Here is a 23,218-nt window from a genome sequence, read left to right as displayed (position 1 = left end):
ACACAATTTGGAATGTAATGCGAATTATTGGGCAAGCTATACTATAGGTTTTCCCGGCTATTTTGAAACATTTTTCATTCAAATTCACAAACTGTAACATTCAGTTTTGTCTGAGAACAAAATTCACACGCTTTTACCAAAGCGAATTAGTCACTTACCATTCAATTCCAAAGTTCGGTCACCACATTTAAACACACTGTGGCAGTATTCAGAGAATGGCAGTATTTAGAGATTAAATTCGTCTTATGCCAATCAATTTAAAATTGCTAAGTAAATTAGTCTGGCGTGGGTTATTTACCATGTTCCTTGTGCCCGAGGTCCATACAACAAAGTTTCTAACCAGGACAGGATACGAATTAATCCTTTGAATATGATGCCATGGACTACGTCCAAGTGGCTGCAACTTTGGGCATTAAAAGAGTGAAAAAATAAAGATGACCATGTGAAAAAACAGTCGATGACCCTTATTTTACTTTGTTATATTGTACCTACGAGTCAATGACATTTCTTTTTCAAGGAAAATCGATTAAAAAACAAGCAACATTTGTGAGTAACAGGGAAAGTAAAAGAAAAAAAATGTTGCGAAATTGAACAAACTTTAAATTGTGTGGCAAAAGACGAATTTGATTTCTGAATAAAACTGTTCGGCGTAGACGAGACGAAATCAAATACTCCTCGCCGAAAATGGGCGTTGGCGGATTGAATTCGATTGAACAACAATGGAAATGGTATGACAAAAGACGAAATTAAACATTGGAAGTATTTACTAAGTCGATGTTGAATGACGAACTGGAATATTAAAAACGGTGAATACGAATGATACAAGTTTTAAAATAGCCGGGAAAACCACTATTAGTTTACCTGTTCTATGTTTACCTATTTGTAGCCTATTGGTATTGTTTGTGTGCAAACCATGATTATATATACATTGTACTCTGCGATTAGGATATCATCACTGCTCTAATAAAGCTGTTTTCTCTGTTGCTCATGACTGTTTTGGTGTTGGTGTGTGTATATTGATCACTTACATTGCTAAATTTTAAAGGATAAACTGTATTAGTGCATTACTATTTACAGCAGCTGCAATTAAGTTTGTGCAATACGGACGTAGTGAGGGCAATGCAGAAAGGGGGTATACCTCGCCGTAGATTGGAATGTGCCCCTTTAATAGCTGATCCCCAGGTCCGCTTTTGCTTTGTTAAATCGTGACTTGGATACTGCAATTGTATAAATCTAGAACGGTCACGTGTCAAGTTTCTACAATACATTGTATTTAAATACACATAATTCAACACCACTCAAATACCGTCTGGCACAATATTCGTGTCAAAAAGGTATAGTGCAGTAATCAAAAAAATAAAAATAACGACGATTAATTTCTTATACAGTAACTAACACCTTTCAATAGCTATTTGGCTTATGGCAGGCGCGGTTCTACAGGGGGGGGGGGGGGCTAGGGGGGGGGGCTGTAGCCCCCCCCCCAAAAAAAAATTTTGTCTAGCCCCCCCCAAAATAAATTCCGTAAAAAACAACAACAATGCATTAGCCAAAAGAAGGATTGTGATGTAGATGCGAACGGTCTCCCCCTAAAGAAGAAATAGCCGTGACAAGGGTGCATTAGTTAATATAGTGTGAATGATTTTAGGATTTTATTGGCGCTCCCCATTGAAAATATGGCATGAGCCTTCCCCCCCCCCCACCCCACCTATTGATTTTCGGAGGCCTAAGTGTCTGGAAAAAATAACCGGTCTACATTTCAGCACGCCTCCCTGAAAAAATTCTGGATCCACCGTGCTAGCCCCCCCCCCCCCAAATATTGGTTCTAGAACCGCGCCTGGCTTATGGCACAATATAACAATATAACGGTGCATTAAAAATACCTCACGCGGCCACCATTTCTATGCAAATCAGTTGGACCCAATCTAGCGCCTTGGTTCAATCGTCGGCAAAAGCTTATGTTTTTCTTTATTTTGCACTGGATTTCTAGCGCACGACCTCGTATGCGAATACAGATAAGTGTAGGCGGGGCTAATATGTGGAGTGTCCAATCACACCTTGGTAAATCCGGACGTCATCAAATTATTTGCTATTCGCCTTTTGCGGACGTGACAGGAACCACACTTTTTGTGCATTGGTGCCGTGTGCAGAGACACACAACGTGTACGTGTATGGACTATGTACGGTGCCACGTTTCACTATGCAAGTTTCCTCGCAACGATCGACCAATAAGAAAACGACATTTAAGGTCAGCTAAGGGTATTAACATAATGAGCACCACCCCCAAAACCTCACATGGACGATTGAACCAAGGCGCTAGATTGGGTCCAACTGATTTGCATAAAAATAGTGGCCGCGTGAGGTCGCTGTTCGCGCTGTATTATTAATGCACTGCATGCATAGACATAATTATGACTGCATGCATAGCACTAGCGAAGATATCGTTTACCGCGTTACGGCCGGATGAATAACAACTAGCGCCTTGACCAAGGCTATGTGAGACGTTAATTTGTTACTAATGTTTTACTTAAAGGGAAGATACAACATTTGCAAACATCACAAAACGAAATGATCGAATTATCACGAAATACCGTACTGGATTGTTAGGGAATGACAGTCTAAAACATTCTGTAAAATCGTGGCTCCTAGTGTGCTGTCATTTTCAAGAAAAAATGGGATTTTTTCAACACTGGTCGGCCGACCAGCGTTGGAGAAAACTTTTTTTTTTTCAAAAAGTGCTTTTAATTTTTCATAATTAGTTATTCCGCGTTTTCTTTGCAATTGATTACACACCTGTGAAGGGGTACAAGCCTGCTAGTCTGATTCTCTGACCTTACAATTCCGCAAAGGTTATACATTGCTCTGTTTCATCTTAAGTGGGGTCAGGGAACCCGACTACAAGAACATGATTGGTTTTCTTGGTTTTTCCAGCATCTACAAGCCCAAATCGTGAAACAAGTCATTTTAACAATATTTACTATAACATACTAATCCTCCAAATCCATTTATTTCTGAAACCTGCAGCAAAAGCAAATGTTGTACATTCCCTTTAATTTGGCACTGAAATGTAATATCCTCATGGGCGTAAATCCCGCGGGGATGGGCGGATACATCCCCAACACTTTCTGACCGGGGATGGGGAATTGGTTCCGCCCCCCTCCAAGGGCGGATCCAGAACACAATTTTTTTGGGGGGCCAAAAAAAAATTTGGTCCCCCCAAAAAGTGGGTCAAAAAAATTACGGCATGGGGTTCGGGGCCCGCTTAAGGGCCCCGAATTTTTTTTGGATTCTAGATGCTCTGTGGTGCGATCTGAGGCAATTTCTGACCACTTTAACCAATGTTTTTTTGAGGAAAAGATGGTGGTGTACTCATTGCCTGCCTTTATTGCGATGTCACATAAAAAAACAAAAAAAATTGGTTTCGTTTTTTTTGGGGGGGGGGGGGCCATGGCCCCCTTTGGCCCCCCCCCCCTGGATCCGCCCTTGCCCCCCTCCCGTTTTGAAGGTAAGAAACCCAAAAATCTTCCCAACTGTCCAAATTAATAAAACAGTATTGAAAAGAAACCACGGAGAATAAGCTTTCAATGCCCAGCTTTGAAGGTTAACAACCCCCTTAGGCCCTTTTTTTTGCTAGGAACCATCCTCATTCTTCCAAAATACTTCAAAATGTTGCACTTGTGTTTAAATGAAGGATACCCAGCGCCTCTATCCTTCCCAACACTCCAGACAGTCCTGCCTCTCAAAATGCATGCATCCTAAATACTCCTCAATATTCCAATATTCATCTTCTTCAAACACCATTCATCCTCAATCCTCCAAAATCCTCATTTGCTTCAGCACCATTCATCCTCAATTCTCTAAAATCCTAAATTTTTCTCAAGCACCATTCATCCACAATCCTCCAAAATACTCCAAAACCGGGGGATTTTTGAAGATTAAGGCTGGTTACGGTGTAAGGGACGTATAAACGTATGTTTCCATTACATGTATTTTGTATCGTGAACAGCACCCCTATGTAATATCGTGTCAACCCCCCCCCCCCAAAAAAATCCCATTTTGAATTCACACGACCGGACAATTTTAGGATTTTGCCGCATGGTCATCCCCCATCTGCCACACTCTCCGGCATGGATTTACGCCACTGATATGTCCTACTTCATAGTACGAGTTCTCCTTGGCCACAGCTTTGGCCTTGAGCGCGGGAATATCGGCGTAGTGGTTGTTTGCTTTCTCCCCGTCCCCATCCAAGGCAACGAAGAAAGCCTTCTCGGCACCGGCAGTGGCAGACCCACAGTGGTCAGGCTGCTAGGGTCATGAAACACTCTTAAATTGAAGATAAGTTGACGTTGGCCGTGTGTTATGCGGGAAGGGGGGGGGGTTTAAATCCCGGAGAGGGATAACTGAGGCCGGGCATAAAATGCCCGGCTCCTCCATCCGCCCACCTCCACCCCGCACACCGATTTTTCTTAGCCAAACAAAAATAATGTCAACCACAATTGGCACCTCATTATCAGGCACACTTAAATAAACGTGATGAAAATTAAAAGGGCAACCTGATGGGAATGGAAATGTGTTGTTTAATAAAAAGCGCCAGCTCAGTAAATGTAGTTTTCAATTGGTGCATGCACTTTCCCTTTCAGTTCGATTTTATTACGTCCTAAAATGTGAATGGTGTGTTGTCACCTTGTGTTTGCCTGTATTTGTTAAAAATTTATTTCAGAGCAATTGGCTCATTACGGGGCGGGCTAAAACAAAACTGGGGCGGGGGGGGGGGGGGGGAGGTGTCCCCTCGTCCATGATTTCGCTGACTATAATGATAGTAGAATTTCATCGCATTTAGTTGAGTATAACATTTGTTGAGAGTTTATTTCTAATGAGAATTCTTTGTAACGATTTTCCCCCTCCAATTGTCAACAACCGTTGAACATGGACACCCCCCCCCCTCCCCGACACTCACGACACCTGTTTGCAGGGCGGGGCCGCGCCGGGGGGGGGGGGACGAGCGAACTCCCCGTACCCCGGCCCCCGAAAGATATTGTGCAGGGAAAAGAAAACGAGTGCCGAGTGCAGTGGGAGTTAACTATAATGGAAACCTGAAGCCTTGTTAGGGCCCATCCCAAATCTTTTCAATTTTTTTAATTATTTCGTGGTAAACGCGTTTTTCAAAAGGAGACCTCCTTTAATTTTATTTAATTATAAATAGCGAGTGAAGTTCTTACAGGAGGTGTTATTGAGGGCGCTGTTCACTGACCCAATAACACAACAGAGTTTGCCTTTTGACATTTCGGTGAGCTGAACGAAAAAAATGGCGACAGAAATTGGACAGACAGACTGCAGATGCCACCTTAGTTTTTGTCGGTTTTCCTTCGAGTCAGCATGCGGCTTTGCAGCCCAATTAAATCCAATTTCTACCGCCAGAAGAGAAAGGGCTGATTAGGCGGGAGAGAGCAAAAATCGACCAGTTACAACAAGATAAGAACAAGGTAACGTAATGCGTAGACGACCGTAGTTCATTCGCCACAATAAACAACATTGGTTTGATCATTGATGCGCTGAAAGTGAAACTGATTCTTTCAGGTTAATTTTTTGTGTGGGAAACAATGTAACACAAGTAACAGTTAGACCCATCTGATCTCGACGCTACTTTTGTGGTCGTGCACATAGTATAGGTGGGGGGGGGGGGGGGGGGGGGGGGAGGGGTGTGGATATTTTTGACCAATGGAAAATTTGTTTCTCAATCTCGGTCCAAAATTCTTTTTTTATTAGGCCAGTCAACATTGGTTTTTAGGATTTCAGCACTCAGTATTGAAACAAAATTTCCGTACTGGATCACCACTTTTTTCAATTAATTTTCAAATGCCAAAAGTTGCATCTTTTATGGCTATTTCCTCCACTTTTCCCTCCTCTACTCTCACCCTCTCCTTTCCTTTATTCTGATTTATTAATCAGTCACTTACTTCATCGAGATTGGAACCTCGGACTCTTGCTTGATACACGAGACTCTTAACCGCTAGGCCACGCACGATCGCTGTTGCAATAATCAATCTTTGGACGTATTTGAAGTATCCATTGAAATAAACTAAATATTCATGAGAAAATAAATATTCATTATGACGTATTGCACTATCATTGGCCGGCTCATGCATTGTCATGGTTGTCGATGTCATGCGTATAACGCACCGCTGTCTTCCAGACACTTCAATCACTTCAAAGTTTTGACCCGCTGCTTCAACTGCACGACGTGTGCATCCAAAATGTGCTCTAAAAACACATTTTTCCTAAATTTTTTTTCGCATTGCCGAGGCTTCCTGGATTCCTCTTGGGTGAAATCACAAGGAGGGGTGAAAATGGATGTGTTTGGTGGCAGGTAAGTTGGTGATCCAGTATGGAAGTTTTTCCCAAATCGGTCGGAAGGGGAATTTATATTTTATTATTTAGCCTGCATGTATATATTCAAAATTCCACTTCTTCACATTCAAAGTGAATTGAGGGGACAATGTCAGATAAACCTAGTAAAATAGTAATTAACATTAAGTACCAGTCAGCTGTTTAATGACCTAGGGTTTGTGTCTAGAATTTAAAAAGGATAGAGGCAAATAAAAAAAAAAACCATGTTGAGCATCCCCACCCGCTTCCTTTTTGGAGGCCACCTCTTTTTTTTTTGTATCAAGGATACTGCATTTTTTTTCTATCGATTTTTGTGTTCATTGATGCATTCTCTTTCAGAAAACTTTTGGAGAGTGCCTTCTTCGAGGGTGTGTCACCCGATTCAGGGGCAAGTCCTTAATTCATCTTTGCAGAGGATAGCCCGCTATGCGGTTGCCCCACTAGTGTGGCTGCGGTATTGCTGCGCTGTATCTCTGGCCACAAGCCAGGTTCTCCCCACCACTGAGGAGTTTGTCAAAAAAATACGCAAATTTTCTTCATACATATATGGTAGTATTCTATGATGTCTCAGCTGTTCTCCTAATATCCATTTTTTCGAGAAACTTAGGCATCTTTCTGGAGCCCATATGCACACGCAAAATGTCTGTTGATGGCAGCCATTTTGAATGAAAGAAGCGATGACCCCAAAGCTGTAACGTCGCGTTTACGCAAATCGATCTTGTCGCTGAGGCATAAAAAGTGAAATAAGGATACTGCATTCTTTCCACCGATTCTTGTGTTCATTGATGCATTCTCTTTAAGAAGACTTTTGGGAAACCCCCCACTTCGAGGGCATGTTACCCGATTTATGGGCAAGTCCCCACTTTGTGGAGGATAGTCCGCTTTACAGGTGATCAACCGTAGCAGCCTATTTTGCATATGAGCAACTCGTGAACACACGCACATACATCTATTTTTGGAAACACTGGCAATCGTTGACCCCCTATTCAGTGTTCTCCAACCTGTAAAAATACCCTGGTGCCCTGCCATGCTTTCTGAGGCACCCGCCATGCTTCAAAAGTTGCCACCATGCTTCAAAAGTTGCCGCCATGTTTCAAAAGTTGCCGCCATGCTTTATAGCAAAATTAAAAAATAATAAAAAAGACAAACAAGTGGGACCACCCTTACCCTCCAGGGTATATTTTGGCTAGAAACTCTGCCAAAAGCAGTAACATGCAACACTTTTCAAGATGACAAGCCTGCCCAGTGTAGCAAGATACATCAGTTCAAAAGTCTCAAGGCAAAACTGCCTCAGAGTCCCTGGTCACTGATGTATTAAACAAAAATGATGCTGAGTCAGTATTGTACTTACCGGTAAGTATTAGAAATGGCCTAAAAGCTGATATCGGCGTAGGTACATATTACACGTATGTTCATCTGCAAATAGCGCCCCCTAGCATTTATAAGGAAATGTATGTCTGCAAATAGCGCCCCCTGGCGTATAGCACCCCCCCCCCCCCACCTCTGCTTTTGACAGAGCACTGACCTTTAATTTTCAAGGTTGGAGAACACTGCCTAAATAGTCCACTATTGCCGGTGTTTACATACTTTAAATACGTACACTTTTTCCACATTATAAAATTGCGGTGACTTTAATCTTTTGGCCAAATGTGGCAATTAAAGGTTGGATATCGGCAATTTGGCCACAAACCATGCAAACATGACAAAAAGAAATCCATGTACCGGTACATGTAGGCCTACATGTACATTATACCGGGGTACATGTAGGTTGGGTTACTATAAACACATTTTTTGTTTCAGCCTTTTTATTGTTTGAAGTAAAACAGGTAAGAATGTTGCAATTGTTTTCAAAATTTTCAAAAAGATTGTTTTTAACAGTGAATTTTGGTATGCTATTAAAAAGACGTCGTCTTTAGGAAGAGCTCAACAAGACATGTACATTTAATTATACATGTAGCTTCAGTTGATGGTCACTCAATGGAAGTTCTCCATGCTTCGGTGATACCTGCTTGTGTACACAAAGTTACTGAAAGAATTTCGGTTTTTTTTTAATCAGAATGATTCGGCCTATTATTTGGCATGCGGGTTACTTACCCAAGTGTTCACCTTTTTTTGCAAAATTTACAGCTTTCCTGTGCTTCCAAAGCCACAGTTCAGTCATCAATCCCAATTCATTTTAATATGGCGGACAGGAAAAAAAACCCAGGTTTCCAGTACTATGGCAATACTCTTATGCCCACGTAATTTGCAATTATGTTGTGCATCGGGTCAGGTTGACCAGGCCATACTGACCCGAAACATTATAGATATATACCGCCATTGTTGGTCATCCTGCGACAACAGGAACCAAGGCTGATCCGAACTTCCCAAATCTGACCCGACCCGACAAAAATCCAAGAAAAACCATCCCGAAGCTGAACCGACCCCCCAAAAACGAACGCCTGGTGTGAAAATTGTTGCCTCTCAGTAAAGAATCGTACTATACGGTACGGTGGAGACTCATAACGTGACCTACTGGTGGGCCTACATGTACACGTTATAGACCTTGCGTGACGTTGGTCCTACCGGGCACAGTAACTCTGCAATAATATTGCACCGCTTGAATTTCTGAACTGTTTCGGGTTTTTTTTTTTTGGTTTATTTCGGTTTATTTCAGGTTTTTCACAAGATGGCTTAACTGATCCGACTCGACCTAACCCAAAAATCGCAAATGCAAAACCGAAACCGACCCAAACTGAAATGATGGAAAAAACCCACCCAAAGCCGGCTTCGTGTCGGGTCAGTTTCAGTTGAGGGTTGAGTTCGCACAAGATTAATTCGCAACCCCCAAAGATATAGACATTCATATCAGCTCTAGACGGGAGATTTGGTTACGGCTGTTAAGCGTGTGCTAAAATGTTGAGCGCGCAATGAAAAAAGTTCCGTTGACCCCATTTACACGTTCACAGGTCATTAGCCACAAGATGCGCTGGCAACTCCTGGACCCTAAATCCCATGTCAGGAATTTTTAGAGATTGACCATCACGGATCCTCTCACAGAGACCACCACCTGGGGTTCATTTTGGCAAACACAGGAGCTCTTTTTGGGCAAACATTCTCAAGCGCGTCCTTCAGGCACATGTACAATTTGCACACATGTTCGCATACAACAACGTAGCTGACACATGATAAAGTGAAGGTGTTTGTCCCAAAGCGAGCCAAACATCAGGTGACCACAATCAAATTAATCCAAGAAGGAGGTTACCAGAAAACAGATTGAGATTATTAGCCCCATAAATTGGGCTCAGATACTAGACAGCCTCTGTATCCTGAGCCCTACAGCCACCCATGGAAGAAACGTGTGGACAATTTCCCCTGTTTTTGCTTTAAAATATAGTCTGTTTTGCAAATTTTTTTTATGTGGTTTGAAATTATTAATAATACACGTAAAATGTATTACCCCTTGCTCAATGGGCCCATATCCCATCTCTACAACACAGAACATCAAAGTGTTACAGTCGTTTGCCCAAATACATGTAGATGTCATGTGCCATTATACATAGTGCATTTACATGTAGAATTTATTTGCACAAAGTGTGCAAAAATCATTGTAAACACATGCAAAATGAAAAGCCAAATGCATTGCGTATACAGCCTGTCTAAAAAAAAATGGTACAGTCAGAAAAAAAATTGGTTAAATATGAAATTTCAAAATAAGTCATTCTTACTTGGCATGATATTAAAGAACAAATACTGGGCTTTCCAATAGTGTTTGTTTGATCTTATTTGCTTTCGTCAATTCAGAGATATAATCAATTTAGTGCGATACACCAAAATCGATTTTGTGCCTCTTTTATGCATGGGCAGAGTTGTTTCGAGTACTGTGCCATGCTGTCTTGAAGCTCACAAAAGATTGCAACTTGGCAAAAGAAACAAACTTGATTTTTGTGTTCCGCAGTAAACTGGAGTTATCGCTGGATTGACAAAAGTAAATGAGATGAAACAAAAAGTATTGGAAAGCCTGGTCTTTTTTCTTTAATTAATGTGATGCTCAAAACGACTTACTTATGTTGAGATTTAATTTTGAAAAAAAAAATTGTTTTCGATTGTACCATTTTTTTTTAAACAGGCTGTATTTTCCCAGGATGTGCGGCGGTACTTGTAATTACTATTTGTTCAATAACTGAAACGTTACATTGTTACTTATTCACAGTTTAAAGTGTTGGGTAATCTCAAGTGCCTCGATTATATTTTTTTCTGCCAGAGAGCCTTTACAGTGGCTTTCTTGCTTTACAGAAAGATGCAAAGAGATGCTGCTGAGGTGCCTACGTCTGAAGAGTGTTCGGCAGTCCGTGTGAAGCAGGAGCCAGGGGAAGGAACATCCAGACAGTCCTCCTCGGAGAGCGGTAAGGCAACATCCTCCACCTCCTGCCCTCCAGATGATACCACGGTCATCAGTGATGCTGAAGATAGCGACAGGGGTAAATGCTTACATTTGTTTCACACTGGTATTCAAGATTCTCGGTCAAACAAATTATTCTGGAGATTAGTTTAGTAGTGACTACAGAGCGTGTAAGGTTGACTGTTGCAGTTTTGTTTAAAATGACTCCAGAATTTAGTGGAAGGGAAATTATTACGGGAATAAATATGTGCTTGGCCAGTTTAAAGCAAGTACATATATGTACATGTACGTTTAAAACCGGATAGGGGCCAGGATGCTGATTTGGCTCAGGCCATAATCCGCAACCAGGCCCCTTGGCGGATTTAATACGTACATGTACTTGTTATAAAGGGAAAATACAACATTTGCAAACATCGGAAAATAAAACTACTAAGTTTTTACCTAATACCTTACTAGGATGTTGGTAAATGACAGTCTAAAGCATCCTATAAAATAATGGCACCTGGTGTGAAGTCATTTTCAAGAAAATGGTATTTTTGTATACATTTCCAACGGTGGTCGGCCGACCACCCTTGGAAAAACCTAACTATTTTCAACTACTGCTCCAAATTTACCATTTTTTTTCCAGTCCAAATTTTGTTTGCTATTGGTTACATGTTCATGAACGGGTGCAGGCCAGCTAGACTGGTGCCCTTACCTTACAATTTTCCGGCATCAATACATTGATCCATTTCATCTTTAGTGGAGTCAGGGAACCAGACTTCTTGAACGTTTTTGTTTTTTTTAGTTTTCCAGCATTTTTAAACACAAAAATTCAAACATGTCAGTGTAATGGTATTTGATCTATTATATTAACCCCTCAAATACATGTAGTTCATTTCTGAAAATTACAGCAAAAGCCAATGATGTACATTCCCTTTAATACCGGCCAAGCACATTTTTATCGCTATTTATAAATACTGGTACCTTTTAGTCAAAAAGTCAGAAGAAATCAAAAATTCACAATTTTCCAACGATTTTGTCCAACAATTATACCTCGTGTTTTGTGAAACACCCCTAAAGTGTCTTGAGGTATGAATGAATATATTTTAAAGTCTGTCTCAAACCCAATTCAATTTCAGTCGACTGGACAGTTTGGATCGGTGTGAGTCTGGAACGCCACTTTCAAACAGATTTTGCCATAAACTTGAAATCCTATTCCAGGCACCTTTCCTTGGATGACCTGATTTCCTCGTTTTTCACTTCACACTTACGCCATTAAAAATTGAAAAACACTGTATAACTTCCTGTGAAGTTTGGAGTTTCCCCTTTTATTTCTGTTACTTAAGTGATTTTCCTTAAGTAATGTAAAGCACACGGAAAAGAGTACCGTGAACATTTACAAGGAATCAAGCTCAACACCTACATGTAGCTTATCCAGTAAATTCAAGTAAGGATAGATAGATAGATAGATAGATAGATAGATCGGTTTATTTATTCACAAATCGTGGCCCAAAGGCAAAATTGCATGCGAATTTACAGTGTAAATTTAAAATTAAAACATCAAGTAAAACCAACTGTTAAAAATATTGACAACAATAATTAGCCTTAATAAAATTATATAATTAAATACACAAAAAAACCCATACATACGGAGATGACTGACATAAAAGATTTTTTAAAAAGTTGATTTGTCTATTATTATTTTTTTATTGTGTGTGCGAGTTTGTTTCTGCATGTAACAAAGAAATCTGAAAAACAGAGAACAACTGGGTTCCCAACCCCGAAGGCCCCAGCCTGACGACGTGTACAAAACACACGGGACTCAGATGTCATAGAGTTTGAGTCCTTCAGCAAATTAGCAAATACTTTTCCAACATTTTCAGCATGCGCTTTATCCAAGTACGCAGTTTCCTACTTTGTGATTACAATCCCAAGTTCTCAGACCATACTATCTGGTTGCTCAGACGTCATTCTAAAGTGACCTCCTGGGAGTTCCTCTGGGCACGGAGATGTAGGCCTATTTCCTGAAACCCGTTGTTTAGTTCTGTTCTTGTCTAGTTCATTCTGTTGATGACATGTGAATAATTAGGTGGGTTTTTTTCCCACGAACCAGATTGGAGACTTCCTACCTTTTCCCTTGGTGGTATTGTGTTGTGCTTAACAACTTCTTGTCACACAGCTAAAATATTATTTTAACATTTACATCAATGAGAATGACAATCATTCTTTTCCTGTAGGTACGAGTATATGTAACTTATAAACTACATGTAGTTGAGTTTCAAGTACAATACATGTTTCTTTTCTATTTTCATCTAACGGAAGGAATGTAGTTGTGAAATATATTCAGCTTTTGGGAAAAACCTTGCACAGAAAGAGAAACAAAACACTAATAATTCAATAATGTCTATAAACAGGTTCAATTTCAAGCAAATCAATGTACAGTTTTGAGCTGTTTTTCGTTTCAATTCTGGAAAAAAATTATTTGACAGAAACCTTTGTTCAGTGAAAATCTACTTCATGACACACGATTGCAGAGTTTTACAGTTGAAATAGAATTGATTATTTCCTGAAATGGAAAATGATCATTTTGAAACGCAATTTTTTTATTTCGTCTGTGGCTGAAATGTAATTGTTATTAAAACGAATTTCAGATCCAGAGAGGGAAGATGAGTTGGGTGTCAACGGAGACGAATCGCCCACCATGAGTGATGACCAGGGTGACATCAGTCTTGGATGTCATGATGGACCGCTCAACATACAGGCACAGGGCGATAGCCCCATGCAGCCAGAGAGTCACCTGGCCTATGCTTCCCAAGTACAGAGAGAGGACTCGGCGGGCTCTGGCTACGGCTTCACCAGCAGCACGGAAACCGAATTTGCCGGCAGCGAGGAACAAGGCCAGGATAGGGAATTCAGGGATTTTATATGCCGTCTTTGCAAGCGCACCTTCTCCAAAAAGCAGAGTCTACGACGGCATATGAACCTGCACAGTGGTCACCGTCCTTTCCAGTGCCCGTTCTGTGAGTACCGGTCGTCACGCAAGGACCACCTGCAGCTTCACATGAGGACGCGACACGATCCGGGCCAGAGCAAGCACTATGTGTACAAGTGCCCGATCTGTGGTAACTCATTTCCCAGCCAGAAGAGGGTGCTAACCCACCTCAAGAGCCACCAGACTGTCCACCGTTGCGAACAGTGCGACTACGGCTTCCCTTCACTTCTCGCCTATGAAAACCACAAGAAGATGAAACATGCCACTGTGTCTTGCCCACCTACGACTGAGCCTAGCTCCTTCACGTGTCCAACCTGTAAGTATGAGTGTGTCAGTGCAGAGGATTACAACAATCACCTTCAGAGCCAAAGGCACCGCGACATGATCACGGCATCCGTGCGCGTCCCGCAAATACACGTCCAGCGTCGGCTGCAGATGGGTGGATCATCAGCTTCAGCTAGCTCCATGGAAAGCGCTTCTTCCCTGGAGAGAGAAACTAGCTTTGAATCAGTGCAATCGGGGCGATCCATGCCCCCCTCCGGACTGGTAAGCATGCCCAGTATCTCAGCAGAGGTTCCCTGTACGGGAACTGTGCCACTATCCTTGGTTAAAGTTCCAACAATAACCGTATCGCCTAATCACCAACGAAGGGAGGAGAGTTATGAACACTCCCCTTCCAGGGATGACAATAGTCCAAGTCAGAGGCAGTGTATACCCCAAGGTAGGGGAGGTTCAGCTAACCTCCCAGTCATCTCTCACATAGTTTCTCTACACCAGAACGGTAAGGAATCTGCAACTAGGCGCTCCCCTCTACGAGAGAGCAGGTCCACCTCGGGATCTGCACCCAAATCCTATGAATCCTATGAGTCGGGTAAAAGTTCGTCCAGTTTTGAGTCTCCAGGTTTTCTCCTCCCCAAGGCATCTGCTGTGTCGCCTCAGCGGTCAAGCCGTACCCCGAGCCCCCAAGGCACGCCCTTGCTGATGATTGGGGGCATGCACGGGAGGCCGGACGACTCGCCCCACAAACGAAGGTGCCTAAGTCATACTGGATCCTCCAGTTTGGAATCTCAGCCGTCCTCGGAGCTGATGGCGGGTGTGTGGGGAAGCCAGCCCACCCCGGTCATCTGCCGTGACAACAGCACGCAGGATGACGTCTGGAGATGCGAGTTCTGTCACATCATCTTCCCAGATAACATCATGTACGCCATCCACATGGGCTGCCACGACCTCCGCAATCCTCTTCAGTGTAACATCTGCGCCTTCCAGTGCCAAGATAGGTATGAGTTCACCTCGCATATAGCCAGAGGCTTGCATAGCAAAAGCCCCTCTGGGCGAGGAAGCCAGTATTAATGTTGAAATCAACAGGTATCTATTTGAAAGAAAAATATTCAAATTTAAAAATACTGGGAATATATTTTACTGTTTAACACGTAAGAGATTAAATAATTTAAAAGCAGAAAATCTACATTTTTATTCATCATGAGAATATAAATCCGTATACAGCTGTTTATCAATTAAGTACGTAATTTGCTGTAGGTTTGGTGTAACTTGCACAAACTCATGCAATAGACATGATAGAATCATTGGTGTAAAACCTAACCACTGATAGGAAAAGCTACATGTACCTAGACATGTTCAGTACACATAGTAGGCTGTAAATTTGCGACCCAAATTCTAACCCGCTTTGGATTTTTACTATGAACCTTCTGAAATTCTTCAAATTATTCTTAAATCATGTGTACAAGACTTCTTGGTTCATTTCATCAGCACTGGATCGTCACATTGCACTGTTCATGAGCAAGGCTTAAACTATAAAGGTCTATGCGATGAATTTTTCTTAACACACTTTGTGCAACTTTCTACTCAAATGTATGAAAACTATTTGACATGGATCCCTTTTGGTTAATTTTATTGAAAAGTGCACTTCTTGAAACGTTTAACATTTTCCATGCTTTTCCGGACAATTGAGGGCGCTGTTGCTGTGATGTCATTTCAGGAAGACACTGTTCAGTTTAGGGGTTTTTCTGTACAAATTGTGAACCCAAAATTTGCTCATCGAAAACATTCAGTGATTCATTTGCTCATTGAGAAAGGTTTGCTCATTGGCTTTCTGCCATGTACTTACATGTACATGTACTCGACAATTATGAGTGTGTCAGTGCAGAGGATTACAACAATCACCTTCAGAGCCAAAGGCACCGCGACATGATCACGGCATCCGTGCGCGTCCCGCAAATACACGTCCAGCGTCGGCTGCAGATGGGTGGATCATCAGCTTCAGCTAGCTCCATGGAAAGCGCTTCTTCCCTGGAGAGAGAAACTAGCTTTGAATCAGTGCAATCGGGGCGATCCATGCCCCCCTCCGGACTGGTAAGCATGCCCAGTATCTCAGCAGAGGTTCCCTGTACGGGAACTGTGCCACTATCCTTGGTTAAAGTTCCAACAATAACCGTATCGCCTAATCACCAACGAAGGGAGGAGAGTTATGAACACTCCCCTTCCAGGGATGACAATAGTCCAAGTCAGAGGCAGTGTATACCCCAAGGTAGGGGAGGTTCAGCTAACCTCCCAGTCATCTCTCACATAGTTTCTCTACACCAGAACGGTAAGGAATCTGCAACTAGGCGCTCCCCTCTACGAGAGAGCAGGTCCACCTCGGGATCTGCACCCAAATCCTATGAATCCTATGAGTCGGGTAAAAGTTCGTCCAGTTTTGAGTCTCCAGGTTTTCTCCTCCCCAAGGCATCTGCTGTGTCGCCTCAGCGGTCAAGCCGTACCCCGAGCCCCCAAGGCACGCCCTTGCTGATGATTGGGGGCATGCACGGGAGGCCGGACGACTCGCCCCACAAACGAAGGTGCCTAAGTCATACTGGATCCTCCAGTTTGGAATCTCAGCCGTCCTCGGAGCTGATGGCGGGTGTGTGGGGAAGCCAGCCCACCCCGGTCATCTGCCGTGACAACAGCACGCAGGATGACGTCTGGAGATGCGAGTTCTGTCACATCATCTTCCCAGATAACATCATGTACGCCATCCACATGGGCTGCCACGACCTCCGCAATCCTCTTCAGTGTAACATCTGCGCCTTCCAGTGCCAAGATAGGTATGAGTTCACCTCGCATATAGCCAGAGGCTTGCATAGCAAAAGCCCCTCTGGGCGAGGAAGCCAGTATTAATGTTGAAATCAACAGGTATCTATTTGAAAGAAAAATATTCAAATTTAAAAATACTGGGAATATATTTTACTGTTTAACACGTAAGAGATTAAATAATTTAAAAGCAGAAAATCTACATTTTTATTCATCATGAGAATATAAATCCGTATACAGCTGTTTATCAATTAAGTACGTAATTTGCTGTAGGTTTGGTGTAACTTGCACAAACTCATGCAATAGACATGATAGAATCATTGGTGTAAAACCTAACCACTGATAGGAAAAGCTACATGTACCTAGACATGTTCAGTACACATAGTAGGCTGTAAATTTGCGACCCAAATTCTAACCCGCTTTGGATTTTTACTATGAACCTTCTGAAATTCTTCAAATTATTCTTAAATCATGTGTACAAGACTTCTTGGTTCATTTCATCAGCACTGGATCGTCACATTGCACTGTTCATGAGCAAGGCTTAAACTATAAAGGTCTATGCGATGAATTTTTCTTAACACACTTTGTGCAACTTTCTACTCAAATGTATGAAAACTATTTGACATGGATCCCTTTTTGGTTAATTTTATTGAAAAGTGCACTTCTTGAAACGTTTAACATTTTCCATGCTTTTCCGGACAATTGAGGGCGCTGTTGCTGTGATGTCATTTCAGGAAGACACTGTTCAGTTTAGGGGTTTTTCTGTACAAATTGTGAACCCAAAATTTGCTCATCGAAAACATTCAGTGATTCATTTGCTCATTGAGAAAGGTTTGCTCATTGGCTTTCTGCCATGTACTTACATGTACATGTACTCGACAATGAATCATCAAAGAAAAGAAAATTAATAACAGCAAAATACCCAAATTCTAGTTACCTTTTGTGCCGAATTTGAATTAGCATCAATAACAGAAAGGCACCAAAATACCCTTCAAAATGAAAATTACATATACCCCCTGTAGGTTAAATGGGACATAAAGTTGCATTTTCAAGGATGGCATTAGAAAATTACATTGCATGGGGCCTTTAAATTAAAGCCCATCATTAAAAGCATCCCTACTTACTAGCCAGGAGTAGCTTCAGACAAACGTCCTCAACCAATGTACCGTAGTTCTGGCATGAGTTAAATTAAACTTACAAGTAAATTATCTTTTAATTAATATGTCAACGATTTTAAAAATTGCTAGTAAAGTCCTATTCAACCTGACTGACTTGAACCAAATTATGAACAGTTCAACAGAAAAAAAGTCTGGTATCGGGATATTGCATGTTAGTGTAAGACCCTGTAAAACATGTCCTTCAATGACCCTTCCTTCGGGGATTCTTATTTACAATGTACACAGAAGTCCCATAAACAGAAATTCTTAAGTTCAGTTTGTAAAAACAGACGGCAACTTTTATCATGTTGTCTTTGCCATTGGCACGTACTCTTGTTTCCACAGACAATTCAACATGTTCCGTTGTAAAGTTCTGCGACACAGATGTATACATACATGTACATCTTCATAAACAACTTCAACGTATTGCTCCCCCCTCCAGAATTGAATACAGACGACATGTGGTTTGCATGTGGTTTACCTAAAACGGTTTCACCACGTACATGTACATGTGTTCCCCTCCCCTCTCCCATAACAGAGTATTGATAAAATCTGATTCATCCAGGCATCACCAGTATACATGTACATCTACATTGTCAGTGATTGTAGGCTATGAATGATGGAATACCTTACTTTCTCAGGTCAAACACCCATTTCCTGAAAGAAAAAAAAACAACGTCGCCAGCGATTTCTTGGTTCCTCGCAACATACTTAACTGATTACAAAAAATCCACTGCTAAAGCATGACTCCGAAGATTGGTCTCTGGTGGCCAGGCATCATGAGTGAGTTATCCTCATTTTGGCAATTTCCTTACTTCATTCAAAACTTCCACTTTGCTGGATTCCAGGGCAGTTTGTAAATTCAAAACACAGTCTGCTACCTGTCCTTAAAAAAATTATGGCAGTTGATATTTATGATATGTTTTTTAAACCTTTTTTTCTGTACAACTGCATGTGTGTTTTTTTTTGCAACATTGTGCACTTCATAATTTATCCTTGGCAGACCTTTATGAGTCGTTTGTTTTAATTTTGTTGCCATTTTTTGTGTTCTAACATGTTAATACAGTATGTCTAGCAGTTCCTTCCACTTTGGCAAACGTTGCCAACTTTGCAGACAATTTTCCATTGGATATGCACAAAGAATTCAAGAACGTTGGGAATTTTCCTCTTTTTTTTATACACCAACCGCACAATACTTTTGACATCTGACATTTTGAAATAACACGTTATCTTACATTCTCCTGAGGATTTACATTGTACATGTACATGGTCATAGATAAGCAGGCATGCTTCCATGGATTAAGATTCTAATTTTGAAGGTAGTATATTGAATTTTATTTTGAGAACCTGATTTGGAGAGATTTGAGATATTTCTTTCAAACTCATCCATTAAAGATTTCCATGTTATCTTGAAAAAAAAAATATAAAAAAAGGAGAAGACTTAATGCCAAAGTTTGCATGTTCCAAATTGAAATCTTTCTTTTTTTTTCACCCCAAACCTGATATCAATCAGAATTTGAAGTTAAGCTTGTTCCAAACAGTACATGTATATATTACTCCAAGTTTACTCACCCAGAACATCCTTCAAAAGATTGTTCTGATTGTTATTTTTTCAGTCGTAATGTACTTGGCCCTTCCAAATTTCTCTGTGGATGACTAATGCACTGCTGTAGTCAGAAACCCGGATGTGCAATGATGTGAAAGCATCAAAAATCTTAGATCACAAAAACATGTCCAGTCAGAATCTTTTCTTTTGTCAGACATGTCAGAGAAACTCTTATCACTCTGTTCACAAATGCAAGTGATGGAAGTGTAAAACTCCCAATCCTTTCAAGTTTGACAGTGCACATAGTATAATGACTTTTTACACCTCCATTTCAAAATCAAATGCACTTTTGGGATTTTTTTGCCTTAAAAGTGCGCTTTTAATCAGATATAAATGTAGTAAGTAACAACCTGTACCGGTAGGTCTTGGCACAACATGTACGTGTACATTGTACATGTACAGATGTGTCTACACTTGTTTCATACAGTTGTGTTTTACTATACTCTGGAGGACAATGCTTTGTGTTTCCCTTTGTCCCTGTAAAATAACACTCTCCCATAGATTAAGCACATAGCTGTACGATCGAGGACCGTTTTCAACAAAAGACTGAAAGACGTTCTTCCTTTGTGTGTCGGGGGGGGGGGGGGGATGTAGAACACGTACATGTTCGTGAATTACACAATGTACATACACCCCAAAGACAGACAGACAAAGGGAGAACAACAGATTCTTTGTTGTCCTCGAGAGTTCATCTTTTGTTGAAAACGGTCCTCGATCGTGAGTTTAGTCTATGGGAGGGTGTTGTATTATAGAGACAGAGGGAAAGACAATGCCTTGTCTTCAAGGTTTACATTGTAAGTATAACATGACAGTGTGTACGTGCATGTTTGCATGGAGCTGAAACATCACGAACATGTTTTACTTCATCACTCAGACATGTACTGTCCTCCATCTCTCTGAAATCTTAAGATGCCTGTATCCTGTGAAGTATTCTCATTAGTTCATCACTGTGAATGACACAGATTCTCATCAAATTTCCATCAGTTACACATTTTTCAACCACGTTGGCTGTATTTTGCAAGACAACGACCTTGATCATGACTGCAACAAAGCACAGTAAGCACTGGTAAACTTATATAAGATTTGAGGCTTTGCATGGTGGGGTATCGGTATCGTTTCGGTTTTGCGGTAACACCATGTGGTAATAACTACTGCTTAGAAGATATTAGTTCTGAGAAGAACTTGTCCTGCTTATTATCAACTTGCTGTACAATTATCAACTGGTAAACTTAATGATGCAAAGCAAAATGGAAAGTTTGATGAAGATGGTGTCAGTTTTGGGCTCCTTTTTTGTTGACCATATGTTATTGTCTAAAAGTGAAGATGGGGTCACATTTTGTAAATTCCCCCAAATTATTAAAAAAAGATTTGCCTTTAATAATAATAATACTAATAATTTACACATTAATATTGTGCAAATTCCATATGAATATGATCTAATGCGCATCACAATTACATGTATAATCCCTGTTCATCAGAAATGAGACCATTTTTTTCTTTAGCAGCTCGAGATCGGCGCAGTTTGGTCTCTACCTTTACAGGTACCAATTTATACTCCTGGGTGGAGAGAGGCAATCGTAGTAAAGTGCCTTGCCCAAGAGCACAAGCACCATGTTCCCCGTCGGGGTTCGAACCCCTGTACCACGGCACAGGAGTCGAACACCGTAACCGTTGGACCGCAGCGCCCCACAGTTGGGGCTTCTGACAACTTACATGTGGAATTCACTGTGACATGGAATATTCTAGGAAAACCAGTACACACGTATCTACTTGTATGTCTTCACGTCCAGCATTGTCCAGGAAACTGATGATTATACAGGATGTGCATGTGGCTTTGCCAACGGAGCAACATTCAGGGGATAGGGGAAGAAACGTTACCTGGAAATGACACACAGCACTGTACATTGACATGAATTACACCATCCCCGGACATCCAGGTCACAAGAAGGTTTCAGAGAAATCCAATCAAAATAATTATATTTATCAAAATTGTCCCCAAAATGCTTCTTACATGAGACAATTAGACAATTCTCCAATTCATGAGTACAATCTGGTAATTTCCCCCTCAAATTGCTAGTTGCACTGTTGTGTAGAAGCTTAAACTTAAAGAAATGCTACATGTACATTGTACAGAGACAAAACAATGGAAACATGTTTAGGCCATGGAGCTATAAACACAGGCTAAGGGATGAGGAAAATCTTAGGGGTGAACATTTACAATTTATTCTAAGAAAACCCCTACAAAGTATAGAGTGCTGCATACAAAAGAAAATAAAAAGAAGAACTCTGTACTACATTTTGAAATATATTTTAGTGAAGGAATGAACCAGAAATGATCTGAAATACACATTCAATGATTGACTCAAAATGATGCATCTCCAAGATTACTTTTTTTTTAAGATTCAAAATCAATTATTTGTGTGTGTCTTATCTCAAGTTGTCTGCGCGTAGTTTATTTTTGTTTGGACAAGTAGAAAGGACACAGTGCGGGTATATCTTGTGTGCAATAGCGTGGGCATACACTGTGCATGTACTTGTTAAGTCTGTATGGCCAAAAGAAGTCCTAGATTTTGGGTCGGCGTGTGCCTTGCTTTTAAACCCTTCACTTCGTTTTTTTTTTCTGGGTAGCTTAGTTTCTAGTCTGTTGCTCACTACCCACAAGATAATGGGGCTTCAAAACTTTGCCCCTGCTCCCCTTCTGAAATTTGAATGATCTACAAACTTGGTACACCTTCCACATACAGTGTGTGTTGGGTTACTTTAACATGCATAATGTGGTAGACATTAATAATATTAAATAACATTAATAAAAACAAATGTCCAAACTATAATTTCAACCAAATGTGTGCTTTATTAACATTTATGATTTCTATTAATAATTTCTAATGTGAACATACATGTAATATGCCTTTGGGGGCACAATTTAAATGTCATGCCTGTGGGGCAGAGGGGGTTAGCTCATAAGTCCGACGCCTCGTACATGTAGGTTCGACGCCTCATAAGTCCGACAAAATCGCATCCCCAACCCAAAAAAGGCCCATAAGTCCGACGCCTCATAGGTCCGACGCGTCATAAGTCCGACAGCCATTATTAATTAAACAAATATTGCGTAAAATGTCAGAATGTTAGCGTTTCTAATTGTTAAAGTTAGCGATAATTGACATAAAGGGATGCACAACCTCCCCGCTGGCAGACTGATCTGCTGCCAGTTAGTTCATGCTATGCACAGTGTGCCGTTCATAAGTAGACAACCTCGCGGACTTAAAACCTCGTATTACATTGTATTCTTTTCAATCTCTTTCTTGCCTTGTCGGACAAATGAACCTTTTCTGGTCCATAGCTCCGACGCCTCACAGGTCCGACGCCTTGTTTTTCCGACGTCGGACTTATGAGGCGTCGGACCTATGAGGCGTCGGACTTATGATACGGCCCCGGGCTGAGCATGTGTACATTTGCAGACTCAAAAGTTCTGCTTCTGTTTTATGTTTTTTAGTTATTTATCATTTTTTAGGGAGGATTTTCTCCCTGTTTGTGTTTTGGTTGAGGGAAATTTCAGTTTCTGAATTGATCTGGATTGACAGTAGGGCAATGGTAGATCTAGATGAATCTGGCAAATTTCCCCCCCCCCA

General features: G+C 41.1%; 2 protein-coding genes across 3 annotated transcripts; both read left to right on the top strand.

The window, feature by feature from the left end:
* The first annotated feature begins 5,266 nt into the window (after positions 1–5,266).
* Positions 5,267–15,589, top strand: LOC119719761 (zinc finger protein Pegasus-like). Of its 2 annotated transcripts, none has more exons than XM_038189256.1 (3): positions 5,267–5,480; positions 10,660–10,844; positions 13,399–15,589. In XM_038189256.1, the coding sequence occupies exons 2-3, from the start codon at positions 10,664–10,666 to the stop codon at positions 15,087–15,089; spliced, it is 1,872 nt and encodes a 623-aa protein (XP_038045184.1). In that variant the 5' UTR covers positions 5,267–5,480; positions 10,660–10,663; the 3' UTR covers positions 15,090–15,589. The 2 variants fall into 2 exon arrangements, with proteins under 2 accessions (XP_038045184.1, XP_038045179.1); XM_038189251.1 differs by having other exon boundaries at positions 10,628–10,844.
* Positions 15,590–15,854: 265 nt separating this feature from the next.
* Positions 15,855–17,413, top strand: LOC119721490 (DNA-binding protein Ikaros-like). Its single transcript, XM_038191568.1, has one exon. It carries the CDS (start codon positions 15,855–15,857, stop codon positions 16,911–16,913), a length of 1,059 nt encoding a protein of 352 aa, XP_038047496.1. The 3' UTR covers positions 16,914–17,413.
* Positions 17,414–23,218: the final 5,805 nt, after the last annotated feature.

Source organism: Patiria miniata, unplaced genomic scaffold (assembly GCF_015706575.1).
Source record: "Patiria miniata isolate m_02_andy unplaced genomic scaffold, ASM1570657v1 HiC_scaffold_13, whole genome shotgun sequence".
NCBI lineage: Eukaryota > Metazoa > Echinodermata > Asteroidea > Valvatida > Asterinidae > Patiria > Patiria miniata.
Note: the sequence above shows the minus strand (reverse complement) of the source record. Positions and strands in the feature narration are given on the sequence as shown.